Below are 17915 nucleotides of genomic sequence, written 5' to 3' on the forward strand. Positions count from 1 at the left end.
GGAGGCACCGGCAAAGACTTCCCACAGGTGACACCTGGGAAGAGACTGCCCAAGGATGGTGGGGGGATGAGAGGGATCCCAACCACTTCTCGGCTTCCTCCTGAAGCGGAGGCCCTTGCCCGGACTCAGACTCTGAAAGGACGCGCCCCGGGGCCCAGGCGCGGGCCACGGGGGAGGCGGCGAGGCCGCGGACTCACCGGCAGCGCTGAAGCCGAAGCCGGCGGGGACCGGCGAGTGTTCTGCGAGCTCCAGGCGGATGACAACTAGTGACACACTCATAGGGCAGCCGCTGGCCGGTGAAGGCCCCGGCGGGCTCAGGCGAGGCTGGGAGGCGAGCCTAGAGGTAGAGAGGCCCGGGGCGGGCAGCGCCGCCACCGCCTCAGCGCCGCCGCCACCGCCTCAGCAGCAGCAGCAGCAGCAGCACCTCCGCGAGCAACCCTTTGAGCCACAACAACCTCCACTTCCGCCTCCCGGCCGCCGTCGTTGTCCTATGAGGTTACGCATGCGCGGGCCTGCGCGCTCTTTGATTGGGTGTGGCGGTAACCACGTGACTGGTGTTTTCGCTAAGGTGAGCCTGAACCCTGCGTACAGAATCTGGAAGAAATCGTGGAGGAGGCACGTCACGGCAATCTCGGGAGCTGGGCTTTCATTGGGCGGACCGGTGGGTTTGCGTCCAGACCTGAGTTAGCCTACCTGAGAGACCTCGTTCTTAGCCCAGCTCATCTGACGGCGAGGGGTCTCTGACTCCGCGAGGTCTCCCAATTGTCCGAGCCACCCGCACCCTGCAGAGAGCTCTGGCTTCTTTTTGTCCTGTTTGATCTCTCGCTCCAACTGTAGGCAGGGTTGCTTTGGGTCAGCCACGCTTTACAGATCGGTGCTCTGAGGCATAGAGATGAATCCGTTTCTTTCTCTGAGGGCCAATAGGGAGTAGGGACTGTTGGGGTGGTGGGGATACATTGGTGAATAAGATGAACACCCAACTCCCGTTCTTATGGATTTGATCTTGTCCCTAGTTGTGTGACCTTGAGCGAGGTTTTTCATAAAATTGTGTGATATCCTTATACAGCTATGAGGATGAAGCAAGTAGAGGCTGTGACTCTGTTTACATTAATTTTTCTGAGAGTCCGCATTCTTTTCAATATCCCAGACTTGAGATTGAGGACAGGAGGAGAAGGGGGCGACAGAGGATGAGAGGGTTGGATGCATCACCGACCTAGCGGACATGAGTTTGAGCAAACTATGATATAGTGAAGGACAGGGAAACCTGGTATCCTGCAGTCCATGGCGTAGCAAGGAGTCCGAAAGGACTTAGCCGCTGAACAACAGACTTGCCTTGGGCACGTGAACATGGAGGGCCACAATCAATACATATATAGCATATATGTGACAGGATGCTAATCGGTATATGTTATCATGACATGTAAGTGTGTCATAGGACACACTGTGTCCTGGACATATGTAGGTGTGTGGACTACAAATCCATATCATGACCACCTGATGTTTATACATTATGACTGCACACTATGAATTAGTTTCAGTGTACACTTTATATCATGATTTCTCAACCTCTGCACTGTTAACATTATTGAACTCACTAAGCCTTTGGGTTGTGTGTATGTCCTACATTTAATGGAATAGTTAGCACCATCCCTGGCCTGACCTACTAGGTACCAGTAGCACCTCCAACTGGTGAGCACCAAAATGTCTCCAGACATTCCCAGATGTCCCCTTGGGGCCAAAATTCCCCGCAGTGGCAGTTGCTGATTTTTGTGGAACTGTATATGTCATATGCATCCCACTATATGTATATAATATATGAGATCTCATGTGAACTTTTTTTTTATAGTATATTACAGTAGCAGATAACATTTAATGGTGTGCCAGGTAATAACTTGAGTGCTTTATTAATACATACTTTATCTCTATGTAGTAGTAAGAATAACTTCATGAGAGAGATACTATAATTTTTCCCATTTTATGGAGGAGGAACCTGAGGCTCAGAGAGAGTCACTTGCTCAGGATCTCACAAGTAAGTAAGCGGCAGAGCTAGACTTTGAATGCAGGGAATCTGATTCCAGAGCCAACACTCAATCTCTACTAAACCACCTCTTTAATATGCAACAACTGGCCTTCTCTAGTGGCTCAGATGGTAAAGAATCTGCCTGCAGTGCGGGAGGCATGGGTTCAATCCCTGGGTTGGGAAGATTCCTTGGAGAAGGGAATGACAACCCACTCTAGTATTCTTTCCTGGAGAATCCCATGGACTTAGGAGCCTGGTCCATGGGGTTGCAAAGAGTCAGACACAACTGAGCAACAACACTTTCACTTTTTCACACTGTGTGCATATTTATGAAAGTATAATTTAGGTAGCACATCTACATTACACATACTGAGAGGCAGAGAGAGAGAAGATGAAGATTGTTTACGGTGGAGAAGGAAGATGCCAGTTCCAGAGAACTACTCACTAGAGATGGGCAAAATGGGCTTGTTACAGTACTCTGTAGCTGCCAAATACTATGCCTGCCACCTGTGTTCCCCTGTTTTCTGATTCATCCAGTTTATTCATCCTTCCAACTCATATTTCTATTCTGATTTTTGGCCTTGCCACACACCTTGCAGGATCTCTGTTCCTTGACCAGGGACTGAACCAGGGCCACAGCAGTGAAAGCCGGAAATCCTATTAGGTGCCCACGAAGTGAAAGAAAGTGTTGTTGGTTCAGTTGTGTCTGACTCTTTGCAACCCTATGGATTGTAGCCCACCAGGCTCCACTGACCATGGGATTCTCCAGGCAAGAATACTGGAGTGGGTAGCCATTCCCTTCTCTAAGGGATCTCCCCAACCCAGGGATCTGCAGGTCTCCTGCATTGCAGGCAGATTCTTTACTGTCTGAGCCACTAGGGAAGCCAAGGGAACTCCTCCAACTCATGTTTTTACTGAGCACCTGCAACGTGTCTAGATATTATGCCAGGTCCTAGGGGATGGATAGACATGAAAATAAAATAAGGCCTTTCCTTAACAAGTTTACATTTAGAGGAGTAGATAGAGTCAAAAGAACTATGATGGGGTAAGTTGTCTAGTGAAGGTATGGATAAGAAGCAGTGAAAGTGGAAAAAAAAAATTAGTATCAGAGTCTTCCAAGAAAAAGAAAGACTAGCCTCTCTAGAGGAGATAAAGCTGATGCTGTGATGTAAAAATGAGTGGAAATTTACTAGCAAATAAAGCAGACTTCCCTGTAGCTCAAATGGTGAATCTGCTTGTGATGCAGGAGACCAGGGTTTGATCCCTGGGTTGGGAAGTTCCTCTGGAGAAGAGAATGGCAACCCACTCTAGTATTCTTGCCTGGAGAATTCCATGGACAGAGAAGCCTGGCAGGCTACAGTCCATTGGGTCACAAAGAGTTGGACACAACTGAGCAATTAACACACAAACCAGGCAGAGGCGTTCCAGTCAGTGGGCAGGTACCACGGAGTTACCAGGATGTATGGTATGAGAAATCACAACCTTTTCCTGCTCTGAAGAGAGCACTGGGAAGTAAGAACAGCCCATCATCTCTAGTTGGAAGGAAGAAGCAGCTAGTTGTGGGAGCCCACTCATCCATTAGCTGGAGTGTAAGGAGGACAGTGTCTTCAATGAGAATAAAAGTCACCCCTTCAGTATGAAAGTCAGCCCTTTTCATCTCTGTTAAGCCCTCATACAGAACTTGTTAACACTTTTGGAACCTATAAATAAATTTCTCCTTCCGTCATTGACTTTGGCCTTGGCACAGAACATAAGTAAAACCCAAAATGCAAATCAATCTACCTTTTCATTTCAGCATTCGTGCCCCAATCCAGCAAATTTCCAACTACATAAGAAACACGTTATATCATCTTGAACTTTTACTTCCTAAGAGTTCTTTCTTTAGATTCTTCATACTTTATTTAGTCCTTACGGTCCACTGAGGTGACTCCCATGAACATGCAGGCTGTCTTACCAACCTGTTTTGCTCTAACTAGCTTCTTAGTTTTTTAACCATAGACATCACATGAGAAACCAAGATTTTCAAGTGGAACTGACTGCAAGTAGAATTTTTTGTTGTTGTTCTTTTTCCCAGGTTTTTATTTCAGACCTAAAAAAAATTGAAAGAATAGTACAATGATCTCTCATATACCTTTCATCACACGCTCTTCACTGAGACTAATTATTAACATTTTGCCACATTTATGTCTATTCATGTGAAAATGTTTGTATATCTGTGTATACATGTACCTGTTATATGTATGTTTTTCTTTCCCCTGAACTTGTTGAAAGTAAGTTTAGAAAAGAGGCAGTGAAGATCAGGAGGTCATCGCCCTGCTCTGTAGGAGGGATGATAGTGTGGTGGCATCGTGAGTGCTAGGAGGAGGTGAGTACAGGGCACCCTGAGAAAGTACAGGAGAGACTGCTCATCTACCTCTTCTCAGGGCCAGAAGAGGTTTCATGAAGGAAGTGACAGGCAAACTACAACCTGAGGGACAATGGGCAGTTATCCAGGTAATGGATGGAAGGGAGCATTCAGGCCAGGGCAACAGCCTCACATGGAAGTGAGTGTCGAGATCACCCAGGCTAAGGTGAAGTACAAAGGAGAGCTGCTGCCCAAAGGGGAGAAGAAGTTCTCGGCCTTTTCAGGCAGCTTGAGGAGCTGAGAGTTTATTGTGAGGACGATGGGGAGTCACTGGAGATTTTAAATGGGGGTAGGACATGATCAAATTTGCAATTTTGAATGAAGAGGCAAGGGGACCACTTAGGAGGCTGCTGCAAAGGTCTGTGGGTGAGATCACACAGTGAGTGGAGAGGTAGATCGAAATCTTCCAGAGGAAAGACTGGTCGCACCAAGCACCAGAATGGAGGTGTGTGACTAGGGGACTGGGGTGAGTCTAACTGTCTAGCTTGGGTTGCTGGGGAAATGGTGGAGCCCTTTGCTGGGCCAAGGACCCTAGGAAAGGAGTTGTCATGGAGGGCAGAGACAGTGAGTTCAGCTCTGGTTGTGTCTGAAATGCTGGTTGGAAGTCAGAGTAGACATGCCTGAGTGCCAGGACGGAGGTCTGCTTGGAGGCAGTGAAGGCTAATCATGTCCTGTTTCTGCTTCACAGCCTTGGCCCCAACATGTGCCTAAGGCAGCTTCTGCAGTCCTCCCAGCTCCAGCGGGCTTGGAGGGCGGCCTTCCTGAAACACATCCAGGGCAGGCACCCGGGAGCCTGGAGATGGACACATTCTGGAGGCGGCCCCTACAGAGCAGTGATTTTTGACATGGGCGGAGTTCTGCTTCCTTCTCCAGGGAGAGTGGCTGCAGGTGAGCTCTTCATTCTCCTTCACCTTTAGAGACTGGGGTGTGTGGGGGTGGGGGAAAGGAGGTGGTGAGGGGAGATGACAGTGTGCCTCAGTGGGTGCTATTCTTGCTCTTGAATCAAATTCCAAGCAACAGTAGTGCTGCTGAGGATCTTGGGCAAGTGATTTCACTTCTCTGAGTCAGTTTCTTCATCATTAGATTAATGCTAATGATAGTACATACTTCTTTGGGGTTTGGGGAGCATTAAGTGAGATCATTCATAGAAAGCACTTGATTAGCAGAATGAGTGCTTGGCTCATCCGAAATTCTCAGTAAATGACGAACTGTCATTGTTATGGGTAGAATTTAATTACCTTTCCCTGAGAACTGCTTCTGAATGCTGTAATCTCCCCTCCCTGCTTTGATTGCAGTCTTTCCTCTTCCACCAACCTCCCTCTACACCTGCTTTTATTACTATAAAATCAAACCTATAGGTTCTGATCATTTCTTTATCTGTCCTTCCTAACAAAATAGTGACTGAAGAAGGCAGAAGTTGATTTATTTTGTATATGAAAGCTAGGTATGTGGTCTGGGCTAGTATGTTGCTATATGATATCAGAGCTGTGGGCTCTTTCTATAGTGTCATTCTGCTATGGGTATTGTTCATTTCCAGTCTTACCTTATGGTCTCTGCTGGCTGCTTCATCTCTTGCTGTCACATTATCATTACAGCCAGCAGGAATGGAGATGGACATTTCTTTTTGACTTGTACTGCTGGCTGATTAGGCAGTTCTCCATGCTAAGTCAACCTAAGTTCAGTTTTTCTGTGACCTTGGTCAAAAAATTACCTGGGTATACAAACTGCTGAGGTGAGCCTTTTTTGTTTCCTTCTAATTGCTTCAGCTCTAAGCTGAGCCCTAAGCTTTTCTTTTCCTCCACTCTTATTCTTCTTGCATTTACTCCAGGCCTGTTCCACACTCCCTGAGTCATTGTACTCCCCTACCCCAATCCTTCCTGCTTGGAAACATAAAGATCACTGGGCAAGAGTTTTCTTGACTTTCTCCAGAATATCTTGAGAAGCTACTTGCTTCTCTCCACTCCCATGGCCTCTGCCCAGGTTTAAATCCCCGACTTGTTCTACCTTTGAAATCATATCAGCTACCTGCGTCCTCTCTATGACTCTGGTCCTTTGGCTTTTTTGCACCACCCTCCACACAGCCCCCAGAATTAGTTTTCTAAAACATGCATCCGGGACTTCTCTCGGTGTCCAGAGGTTAGGACTCCATGCTTTCACTGCAGGGGGTGAGAGTTTGATCCCTGGTCAGGGAACCAAGATCTCACATGATGCCAAAATAACCCCACACATACACACATCTTACCCCTTCACTCTCCTGCTTCAAATCCTTGAGTGCCTGCACTCTTTCTCTTAGATTAAGTTGGGAAGCTTTTGTCTGGCATTAGGGGCCTCTTACAATTAGCCCACATACCCTTGTACCACACAACTTCCCACATGTGCCCACATTTCAACCATTTGATGTTCTTTAAACACATCTGCACCCCTGCACCTTTGCAAGTTCTGTTCCACCTGCTGGCAGCTACCCTTCCTTGCATCCTCTGTGTGCTCAAATCCTACCTATACTTTAATGACTAGTTAAATGGTATGGTGTTCAGCATGGTGCCTAAAATCTTTGAGCCCTCAGTAAATCAGATGATGGTTGTTATTATTGACTTCTCTTCTGTCAAGACTCCTCTGACCTCCTTCCCTGGCAGAATGTCCCTGGATAGCAGCTTTCCAGTTCAGCTTAACACCAAGGGGTGTTTTAGCTGGCTATGGGATGTGTTCCTATCTCCTCTGTGGAGCAGTTAGAATTGGGGACCATGGGTCTGGGATGTGTTAACTTCACTTTTCCAGTGTCAGCTCAGAGCTGGTTCAGGTGTTCATTCAGTAAAGGTTTGTTGGATGGATAAAGAAGGAAATAATAATGCCTTCTACTTTCTCCTTGTTGTTTTTCTTGACTGGAACTCCTAATGTTATTTATTCATTAAAAAGGCCTATGGGACTTTCCTGGTGGTCAGTGGTAGTTAATAATCTGCCTTACAATGCAGGAGATTTGGGTTTGATCTCAGTCGGGGAGCTAAGACCCCACATGCCTCAGGGCAACTAACCCCAAGTGCTGCAACAGAGATCCGCCTGCCGCAAGTAAGACACGATGCAGTCAATAATAAACAAATAAATTTTTAAAAACTGCCATCCCAGATAAAACAAAATGACCCATATCAAGGGTCACTGGAGCAGCAAGTACTAGAATTCAGATCACCTCTAATGGCATACTTTTTTTTACATTTAAGCCAGAGGTCAGTCAGTCAGCTATAGCCTGTGGACCAAATCTGGTCTGTTGTATGGTTTTGTATAGTTCATCAGCCAAGAATGGTTTTTATGTTTTGAAATAATTAAAAATGTCAAAACAAGAATATTATTCTGTGGCATGTGGAAATTATACAAAATTCTAATTTCAGTTTCCATAAAATGAAGTTGTGTTGGAACACAGCCATGTTCATTCATTTACATAGTGTCCATCTGTGGCCCTTCTCACAAAGTTTGCAAGGCCCTGATTTCAGCTATTAGTTTACTATAAAATCAGTGTACACAAAAAATTAAATAAGAGTACAGCCCAAACATTTTAGCATAGCATTCAGGGAGTGTCATATGATCAGACTGCTTAATTTTTGTCAGTGTGATGGATAAAAGGCTATCTCTGTGTGTTTTTTCCCCTCTGTATGTTATTTTAATATTCAGGTTGAATGCTTTTATTGTATATTAATTGGTCATTTTTCCCTTTCTGTGAATTGCTCATTTTTATTGTTGATTTGCAATAATAAACTTTTGTCATATCACATACAAATATTTCTCTGTTCTGGGGCTTCTCTTTTATTTTATGATAATGTTTTTGCTGTACAAGAGTTTTCATTTTTGATATCAAGAAAATCATCTGTTTTTTTCTATGTCTTGAGTTTTATGAGTCTTGGCTAAGAAAAATATATTCAAATAAAGATGTTCTGTATTGTTTTGGAGTTTTTTCTGATTTGGGTATTTAATCTGTTGGGAATTTTTGTGGTGGTATGAAAAAGAGATTTAATTAAATTTTTTCCTTATAGAAACTCATTATGACAGTCTCATTTATTGAATAGTCAGTTCTAAAAGTATATAAACTATGAAGATAAATTTCCTGCTTGCTCCTCCACTACTTTTCAATCAGTTCCAGACTTCATTCATTATCACTGTGAAAAGTTTATTGTTTATATTTCAAAAAATTTCATCTATGTATTTGAGAATGGGTGTGTGTGTGTTTGTGTGTGTGTGTGTGGAAAACGTGCATACCAAAACTGAATCATACTGTACAAACTGTTCGGTACATTTTCTTTTTTTTTGACTCAGTATAATATCTTTGCAACTTTTCCACATCAGTAGGCATAAGTCTAGTTCAGGGATTAGCAAACTCTTTCTGTCAAGGACTAGATAGACTTTCAGGGCCATAATGGCTCTATCACAACTATTCAGCTCTAGTGTTAGAGCCAGAAACAGCCCTGGACAGTGGTAAACAAGTAGGTGTGGTTGTGTTCCAATAAAACTTTATTTACAAAAAAACAGATGGGAGACAGATTTGGCCCCCAGGTCATAATTTTCTGACCTTTGGCCTAGTTTATACATTTCAACATTTACATGGTATTCCATTATATGGGTGTACCATGGTTGATTTAACCAGCCCTTTATTAACATACATGTAAGTTTCTAGTTTTTGTTATGAGCAGTTCTGCCCAATAGCCATGTACATAATTTTTGCTTACTTTTATAAATACATCTGTGGGAGAAATTCCTGAAAGCAGAATTATCGAAATCAAATGTAAATGTACATTTAAAATATTGTATTCGGGACTTCCCTGGTGGTCTAGTGGCTAAGACTCTGTGCTCCCAATGCAGGGGACCCAGGTTCGATCCCTGGTCAGGGAACTAGATCCCATATGCCACAACTAAGAGTTGGCCTGTTAAAATTAAAGATCTTGCCTGCCACAATGAAGATCCTGTGTGCCACAATTAAGACCTGGCATAGCCAAATGAATAAATAAATATTTAAAAGTAAAATAAAATGTTGCACTCCATAGAGGTTGTGCTTATTTACACCCCCATCAACAGCATAGGAGAGTGCCCCTTTGCTTGCATGCTTGCCAACTCTTAAGATCCTAAAAATTGCTCTAACTTTAGTTCTAAAATTAAAGAGGTATTATTATTTGGATTGAGTTTTATAAGTTTTGCTGTTCTCAAAAGACATTCTGAGTTGGTCACATTGGTGATTTCTGAAGAATGGGATTACTTTGTCATTTTACTTTCTTTTTTAAACCTTTCTATATTGTCTGAAATATTTTCAATGCAAGGCACTGCTTTATTGAAAGAAAATGTATAAAGTATACTAGGTCTTAGATATCATTATGAATGCTATATATATTTTTGCCTCATAGCAGCTGTATTGTAGAAAGAAACATCTTTGTTAAAAAAAAAAAAAAAAAGCAACTCCTATACAAATGCTCACAGTAGAAACAATACCGATTCACCACCCACTGCCTTAGCTCTCTGTGGACCAAAATTTTCTTCTTTATTCTACAAAACAACACCCCCAAGTGAATGTTTCAGTGTACCGGCTACACTGCCCTGAAGGATTACTACAGCCTACAAAATGAAGGGCTTGTTTTGGAGTGCTGTCAAAATCTGGTTTATTCCCTCATGTACTTCCTAACCATGTGCCAGGATCATGTGAGTGACCTAATACATGTGAACCAGCTAATAAGAGACCAGGGAAGAAAATTCATAATGTAGGGTCCAGCATCATCTCAAGCTGGTGGCATGGACTGACGCTTGGCAGCAGTGTCCCCTCAGTCACACAAATTATTACGGCTGTTCCCTGGGAGCTCTAAGGCTGAGATTTTCCATTTCCTGAATTTCTCTGAATTCCCAGTAGAACCCACCTGGCACCACAGTGATGCCACAGAACCTGTATGGTAATTACCCTGTTCCCCAAACTTCAGCTGTTTGTCCATATATTGTTTCACTTACCATGTGTTTCACTTTTGGTAGAGTGGGAGGTACAGAATCATATCCCTTCTGGAACTATAGTGAAGGCCTTGATCTCAGGTGGCGAAAATGGGCCCTGGATGAAATTTATGAGAGCAGAGATAACAACAGAAGATTTCTTACAAGAATTTGGGAGACTTTGCCCTGAAATTGTGAGTGATAAACATATTTTCCATATTCTTTTCGTCTACAATAGTGGGTGCAACACTCATCCATTAAATTGGTTAAACTAAAAACAAAGAAGAGAAAACCTGATAACCCCTTATAAGATTTTAAGCTATTTCTTCCACCCCTAGGTACTCAATTTTAACTGCATGAATGAAAAATAAAAATATTATATACCCTGCCCCTCCATAAGCTATTGTTTATATGACCCTGGAATTGTTACATAATGGCTTTGATCAGAAAGCTTATTTAACGCAGTGATAACATTGAGCCTTTCTCTGGACTATGCATTGTTCTAAGCTCTTTATTTATATTAACTCACATACCTTCACAATAACCCTGCTAAAATATAATTTAAAATATAGTCAAGTTCTATGGATGGATGGTGGGTTTGATTGCACAACAATGAATGTACTTAATGTCACTCAGAGGGCTTAAAATACTAAATTAGATGTTATGTGTTTTTATAATTTAAATATTTAAATAAGCTTGTATTTAAATATATAAATATACATAGAAAACCTTATGCTAAGTGATAGAACGAAGCCAATACAAAAAGACCACATAATATACAGTTCTACTTATATGAAGTATCCAGAACGGGTAAATCTTTAGAAACAGAAAGTAGAGTTGTTATTCTCTTGGTCTAGGAGTATTGGGGTGGTGGAGGCACCAAATGGGTAGTGACTGCTAATGGATATGGGTTTCTTTTTAGGGTGATAAAAATGTTCTAAAACTGACTGTGGTGATGGTTGTATAACTTTATGAATATATTAAGAAGCACTGAATTTTACAGTTAAGTGGGTCAGCTGTGTGATATGTGAATTGTATTTCAATAAAGCTGTTGGGAAAGATGAGGACAGGAGAAGAAGGGGATGACAGAGGTTAAGATGCTTGGATGGCATCACTGCCTCAATGGACATGAGTTTGAGCAAACTCTGGGAGATAGTAAAGGACAGGAAATCCTGGCATGCTGCAGTCCATGGGGTCACAGAGAATTGGATATGACTGAGTAACTTAACAGGAGAAGGCAATGGCACCCCACTCCAGTACTTTTGCCTAGAAAATCCCATGGACAGAGGAGCCTGATAGGTTGCAGTCCATGGGGTCGCTAGAGTCGGACATGACTGAGCGACTTCACTTTCACTTTTCACTTTCATGCATTGGAGAAGGAAATGGCAACCCACTCCAGTGTTCTTGCCTAGAGAATCCCAGGGACGGCGGAGCCTGGTGGGCTGCCATCTATGGGGTCGCACAGAGTTGGACACGACTGAAGCGACTTAGCAGCAGCAGAGTAACTTAACAATAACATGAAACTGTTGTGAAATGTGTGTGTGTGTATGTATAATATAGCAGACTCACCACTGCAGATTTTGAAATATGATAAAGTAAGAGTTTTCAAAACCCAAACAGATAGAATTTGGACACACAAAAAGTGATCAGAAATTGACCTTCAGTGCATAATGGTGAAGCTCAGGCAATGCAGAATCATCAAATGTCTTCTGAATTCCCCAAAGGAATCAAATAAAAATTAAATTACATCTGCTTAATTCACTTTTAGAGTTTAATGTATCTTCTTAGAGTCTTCTGAATCTTTTTAAAAATTGACAGTCAGTGAGTGAAATGAAGAACTCATTTAGGGACTTCCCTGATGGCCCAGTAATAGGGAATCTGCCTAGCAACATGGGATGCAGGTTCGATCCCTGGTCCCAGAAGAGATTCCACATGCTGCAGGGCAATTAAGCCCACAGTGCACAACTAGACTCGATGCAGCCAAATAAGTAAAGAAATACTTATTTTACAAAACTCATTTAACTGGAATGTTGATGTAAATAGCTCCATTCCCTAATGACTCATGTTTTACAACCTTATATGCAAAGTTCTGCACCAGGGCTGAAAGAGAATTCCTTTTGGCAGCAAGCCAGAGGCCTGGGTTAGTGGCAGGAAGCCTGAAATAAGTATTTTTCTGTGTTGGTGATAAGCTGTTCTTACTCTTAATGATGGCTGGTTCTCTTCTCTGCTGCTGCTGCTGCTAAGTCGCTTCAGTCGTGTCTGACCCTGTGCGACCCCATAGACGGCAGCCCAGCAGGCTGCCCCGTCCCTGGGATTCTCCAGGCAAGAATACTGGAGTGGGTTGCCATTTCCTTCTCCAATGCATGAAAGTGAAAAGTGAAAGTGAAGTCACTCAGTCGTGTCCGACTCTTAGCGACCTCATGGACTGCAGCCTACCAGGCTCCTCCATCCATAGGATTTTCCAGGCAAGAGTACTGGAATGGGGTGCCACTGCCTTCTCTGCTCTTCTCTCCCTACCTCCAATCTTAGTCAAAGACCTCCGTGCCCGTGGACTCCTTTTTCTCTCTGCTGACCAGTGAGCGAGTGGCGAAGCAGTTCCCAGTGATGACTGAGGCCATAACTCAGATTCGGGCTAAAGGCCTTCAGATTGCAGTCTTGAGCAATAATTTTTATTTTCCCAATGGGAAGAGCTTTTTGCCCCTGGACTGGAAACAATTTGATGTGATAAGCTGACAGGCAGAGGATGAGATGGCTGGATGGCATCACTGACTCGATGGACGTGAGTCTGAGTGAACTCCGGGAGTTTGTAATGGACAGGGAGGCCTGGCGTGCTGCGATTCATGGGGTCGCAAAGAGTCAGACAGGACTGAGTGACTGAACTGAACTGAACTGAAGCTGACAGGGATCCAGAACAATCTGAATCAAGTCTCTGTCTTTACTTTAGGATGTAGCATTAATGCTGCCTCTCAGTAGGTCTTGAGTGGATGGGACGGTTATTCACACAGTTGACTGAGTTAGGATTAGACAGATAGGTGGGAAAGAGGACTTGCAAAGTATCACTGAGCTGTGAGCAAGGTCATTTATGGGCTTTGATAACTGGGTGAAACCTCAGCTTCAGAGATTCTCTTTCATTCTGGACTTGAACCTAGTCATTAGATAACACATGCACTTTATCAGCCCTTACCCTTTGACCTTTTCAAAGACCAACCCCCTTGCCCTCTATTTCTATGGCATTAATCCTTAGACCAGTGCTGTGCAAACAAACTTACTGCAGCAAAGGAAATGTCTAGTATGGTTGCTACTATCATACATGACTGTTATATGCTTGAAATGTGGCTAGTGGCCCTGAGAGGCTGAATTCTATTTCATTGCAACTCAAATGTAAATCATCCCACCATATGAGACAGTGCATAAAGGGCCAGACTATCAAAGTACCTGAGAAGACTGTGAGTCAGGAGATGGTCTTCTGTGCCAGGAGGTTACTTCTGTGAAAGACTCTCCATTTTCCTAAAAGGAAGTATATGATTATTCTGGTACAAATAAGAATTATTGATAGATGACTGGCTTAAACTTCATTCAGTCAGAAAACACATTCTTACACAGCAGTGGCTGTGTGCTGGGCACTAGCTAGGTGTGAAGGGCTACTGTGTTCAATGTGACTGACATAAGCCCTGCCCTCTGGAATATATGTTTGCCACATTTTAGGTGGTCAGTTGCCACATGTGGCTAGTGGCTACTATGTCGGACTGGGCAGTATAGCATTTCCGTGATTATAGAAATTTCTGTTGGATAGTGCTATTTTAGAACATGAAATCTAGTCGGATGACAGGCACAAATATGGGAGATTAAGCACCCAACCTAATACTCTTTTTCACCTCCCACTTCCTCATTCCTCCTTGTGCACAGCCCGCTGAAATACAGTCTCCTCCCTGTACATCCCTGCCTGGCTCCTTACCCACTTCAATTCTTGGTTTCCTGGCTTGTCCACAGCACAACCCTCCTACAATCACCCTTCCCTTTAGGGGCTCAGGGACCTCAGCCAGATTTGAACCCTGTCTCTGCAGCTTTCTATGGGCAATAGCTTTGATTCCCTGAACTGTAGTTTCTTCATCTGTAGTTCATAAACAGCAGTTTTGTTTAGGGTGGCTATGTGGATCCCACAGCATAATACATGCAAAGCACTTTACAGAGTGCCTGGCAGGTAAGTATTCAATACACTTTGATTATTTTCAGAGATTGCTCCCCTCCAGTGCGCCTATGGGGATAAATAACTTGGCCAGGCTCACACTGGGCCTTTCTACTATTTAAGGACTTGTGAGCTTCTTTAACACAATGGACTTAACTCAGACTTCACAGACTCCCTGGCATGTGCTTTCCAGCAGCTTTTCTGATGAGTTTTCATAATTTTGTTCTGCAAGAAACCTAGTCTGCAAGAGACCTAGAGTGTCGAAAATCCTTTTTCTCAAGAGCATGGTTTATGTTTTTGTTCTCTAAAGCTATAAGACGAAAAAAAAATTTTTTTTGATGGGGGTAAAGATAGTGTAACCACTCCTACGATCTGTGTCATCACTGGGGGCTGTTCCTGACCTCTTCAATGTTATAGGAATATCAGATCAGATCAGATCAGTCGCTCAGTCGTGTCTGACTCTTTGCAACCCCATGAAGCACAGCACGCCAGGCCTCCCTGTCCATCACCAACTCCCAGAGTTCACTCAGACTCACGTCCATCGAGTCAGTGATGCCATCCAGCCATCTCATCCTCTGTAGTCCCCTTCTCCTCTTGCCCCCAATCCCTCCCAGCATCAGAGTCTTTTCCAATGAGTCAACTCTTCGCATGAGGTGGCCAAAGTATTGGAGTTTCAGCTTTAGCATCATTCCTTCCAAAGAAATCCCAGGGCTGATCTCCTTCAGAATGGACTGGTTGGATCTCCTTGCAGTCCAAGGGATTCTCAAGAGTCTTCTCCAATACCACAGTTCAAAAGCATCAATTCTTCAGTGCTCAGCCTTCTTCACAGTCCAACTCTCACATCCATACATGACCACAGGAAAAACCATAGCCTTGACTAGTAGAACCTTTGTTGGCAAAGTAATGTCTCTGCTTTTGAATATGCTATCTAGGTTGGTCATAACTTTCCTTCCAAGAAGTAAGCGTCTTTTAAGTTCATGGCTGCTGTCACCATCTGTAGTGATTTTGGAGCCCCCAAAAATAAAGTCTGACACTGTTTCCACTGTTTCCCCATCTATTTCCCATGAAGTGATGGGACCGGATGCTATGATCTTCGTTTTCTGAATGTTGAGCTTTAAGCCAACTTTTTCACTCTCCTCTTTCACTTTCATGAAGAGGCTTTTTAGTTCCTCTTCACTTTCTGCCATAAGGGTGGTGTCATCTGCATATCTGAGGTTATTGATATTTCTCCCGGCAATCTTGATTCCAGCTTGTGTTTCTTCCAGTCCAGCGTTTCTCATGGTGTACTCTGCATATAAGTTAAATAAGCAGGGTGACAATATACAGCCTTGACGAACTCCTTTTCCTATTTGGAACCAGTCTGTTGTTCCATGTCCAGTTCTAACTGTTGCTTCCTGACCTGCGGTGTATATGACATTCAAAAATGTTTTCATCCATTTTCTTTCTTTTTTAAAAAATATAATGTTATTTATATATTTTTGGCTGTGCTGGGTCTTTGTTGCCATGCGGGCTTTTCTCTAGTTATGACTGGGCCGGGGGGTGCTACTTGAGGTACGGGGAGCGGGTGGTGGTGGTGCTGCTGGTTCTTGTTGCGGTGGCTTCTCTTGTTGCGGAGCATGGGTGCTAGGGCTGTGGCACAGGGCTTAGTTTCCCTGGGGCACGTGGGATCATCCCAGACCAGGGATCGAACCTATGTCTCTGGCATTAACAAGTGGATTCTATACCACTGAGCCACCAGGGAAGCCCCATTTCCACACCCCCCCCCCATTTTCTTTTAATTAAAAAAATTGATGGGGACTTCCCTCGTGGTCCAGTGGCTAAGATTCCACCCTCCCAATGCAGGGGGCCTGGGTTGGATTTCTGGTCATGGAACCAGATTCCACATTGCCACAACTAAGAGTTCATATGCCACAACTGAAGAAAAAAAAAAAAAGATCCTGGGTGCCACAGCTAAGACCCGGTGCACCCAAAGAAATAAATAAAAATAAATATTTTTAAAAATTCAACATTTTTTTATTGTGAAAGAACATAAGATTTACCATCCTACCAATTTTTAACTGTAGAGTTCTATTAGTGTTAAGTATATTCGCATTGTGATGAAACTCATCTCCAGAACTTTTTCATCTTGCAAAACAGAAGAGAAGGCCAGGGATCTCATCCAATTTAAACCTCAAGTGTTTTTTTTTCACTTCCCCACATGTAATCACCTATGGGAAGAGGTGTCTGTTCCTCAGACGTGGCCCAGAGCCTCTGCGTTTGCTACCCTTTCTCCTCTTCTCTCAGCTGGTACAGCTGTGCTCATTTCCTGCCAGGTCGTCTGTTGATTAGAAACACTTGGCTTCTCCACGGCCCATGGTGGACATTTTCTTTAGAAGGAGCAGCCTCTTTTTTTTTTTTTTTTAATTGTCATTCAAATTATAAGGAGACGGGGAAGGGTAAGTAGAGAGGTCCAGTTTTTTCAGGACATTTATTTACTTGAAAGAGCAGTTCCCCAACCTTGAACAGTGGGAATTTGGAGGAGAGGGAGGGGCCCTCAGGTTCGTCCTTGATCTTGGAGAGCAAGGGTCAATTCTGGAGTGAGTGAGGGATTTAGTTCAATTCTTAGAACAGACCCAGAGGGTATTGGTTACAGGCCTCAATGGCTGTTTTAGACCTGCTTACAGGAGATGAAGCCCTGGGGTCAGTGTCAGAGGACTTCCGGGGGTTGCTGGACCAGAGGTAGCCTGACACTGAGACAGCTTTTCAGGGTTCTCCTGAACCCTCAGCTGCTGCTCACCAGTTCTGGACTGGATACAGTTTGAGGCGAGGCTGTCAGGATAGAGGAGGCTCTTTGCAGGAAAGGAACTGTGTTGGGACTTCCCTGGAAATCCAGTGGTTAAGACTTTGCCTTCCAGTGTAGGGGGTGTGACTTCCATCCCTGGTCAGGGAGCTAAGATCCAACATGCCTCTTGGCCCAGAAACCAGAACATAAAATAGAAGCAATGTTGTAACAAATTCAATGAAGACTTAAAAAATCAGATCAGATCAGTTGCTCAGTCATGTCTGACTCTTTGCAACCCCATGAAGCACAGCACGCCAGGCCTCCCTGTCCATCACCAACTCCTGGAGTTCACTCAGACTCACGTCCATCGAGTCAGTGATGCCATCCAGCCATCTCATCCTCTGTAGTCCCCTTCTCCTCTTGCCCCCAATCCCTCCCAGCATCAGAGTCTTTTCCAATGAGTCAACTCTTCACATGAGGTGGCCAAAGTACTGGAGTTTCAGCTTTAGCATCATTCCTTCCAAAGAAATCCCAGGGCTGATCTCCTTCAGAATGGGCTGGTTGGATCTCCTTGCAGTCCAAGGGACTCTCAAGAGTC

The 17915-nt window shown here is 43.8% G+C and overlaps 2 protein-coding genes, 1 long non-coding RNA gene and 1 other non-coding gene across 6 annotated transcripts in view; 2 read left to right on the plus strand and 2 right to left on the minus strand.

Moving 5' to 3' along the window:
- The window catches only part of BRAP (BRCA1 associated protein), a 38607-nt gene extending 38066 nt beyond the window's left edge, over positions 1 to 541 (minus strand). Inside the window, exon 1 of one of the 2 annotated variants that reach the window (XM_061384819.1) lies at positions 198 to 477. In XM_061384819.1, the coding sequence (XP_061240803.1) occupies positions 198 to 279 (82 nt within the window). In that variant the 5' untranslated portion in view covers positions 280 to 477. Of the gene's footprint in view, positions 1 to 197 lie in introns of both variants that reach the window. The other variant, XM_061384818.1, reaches the window with a different exon arrangement.
- A 37-nt stretch (positions 542 to 578) lies between these two features.
- LOC133228836 (acyl-CoA dehydrogenase family member 10-like) overlaps positions 579 to 17915 on the plus strand; it is a 38944-nt gene continuing 21607 nt past the window's right edge. For both annotated transcript variants that reach the window (XM_061384820.1, XM_061384821.1), the window contains exons 1-2: positions 579 to 661; positions 5113 to 5312. In XM_061384820.1, coding sequence (XP_061240804.1) covers positions 5126 to 5312 — 187 coding nt within the window. In that variant the 5' untranslated portion in view covers positions 579 to 661; positions 5113 to 5125. The remainder of the gene's footprint in view (positions 662 to 5112; positions 5313 to 17915) is intronic.
- LOC133228842 (uncharacterized) lies at positions 3788 to 10698 on the minus strand. Its single transcript, XR_009730377.1, has 2 exons — positions 10395 to 10698; positions 3788 to 4109 (listed from the first exon to the last, which is right to left on the minus strand). It is a non-coding gene; the product is annotated as an uncharacterized LOC133228842 (long non-coding RNA).
- On the plus strand, positions 9224 to 9296 carry TRNAG-CCC (transfer RNA glycine (anticodon CCC)). Its single transcript has one exon. It is a non-coding gene; the product is annotated as a tRNA-Gly (tRNA).

This window comes from Bos javanicus, chromosome 17, assembly GCF_032452875.1.
Source record: "Bos javanicus breed banteng chromosome 17, ARS-OSU_banteng_1.0, whole genome shotgun sequence".
In the NCBI taxonomy this organism is placed as follows: domain Eukaryota; kingdom Metazoa; phylum Chordata; class Mammalia; order Artiodactyla; family Bovidae; genus Bos; species Bos javanicus.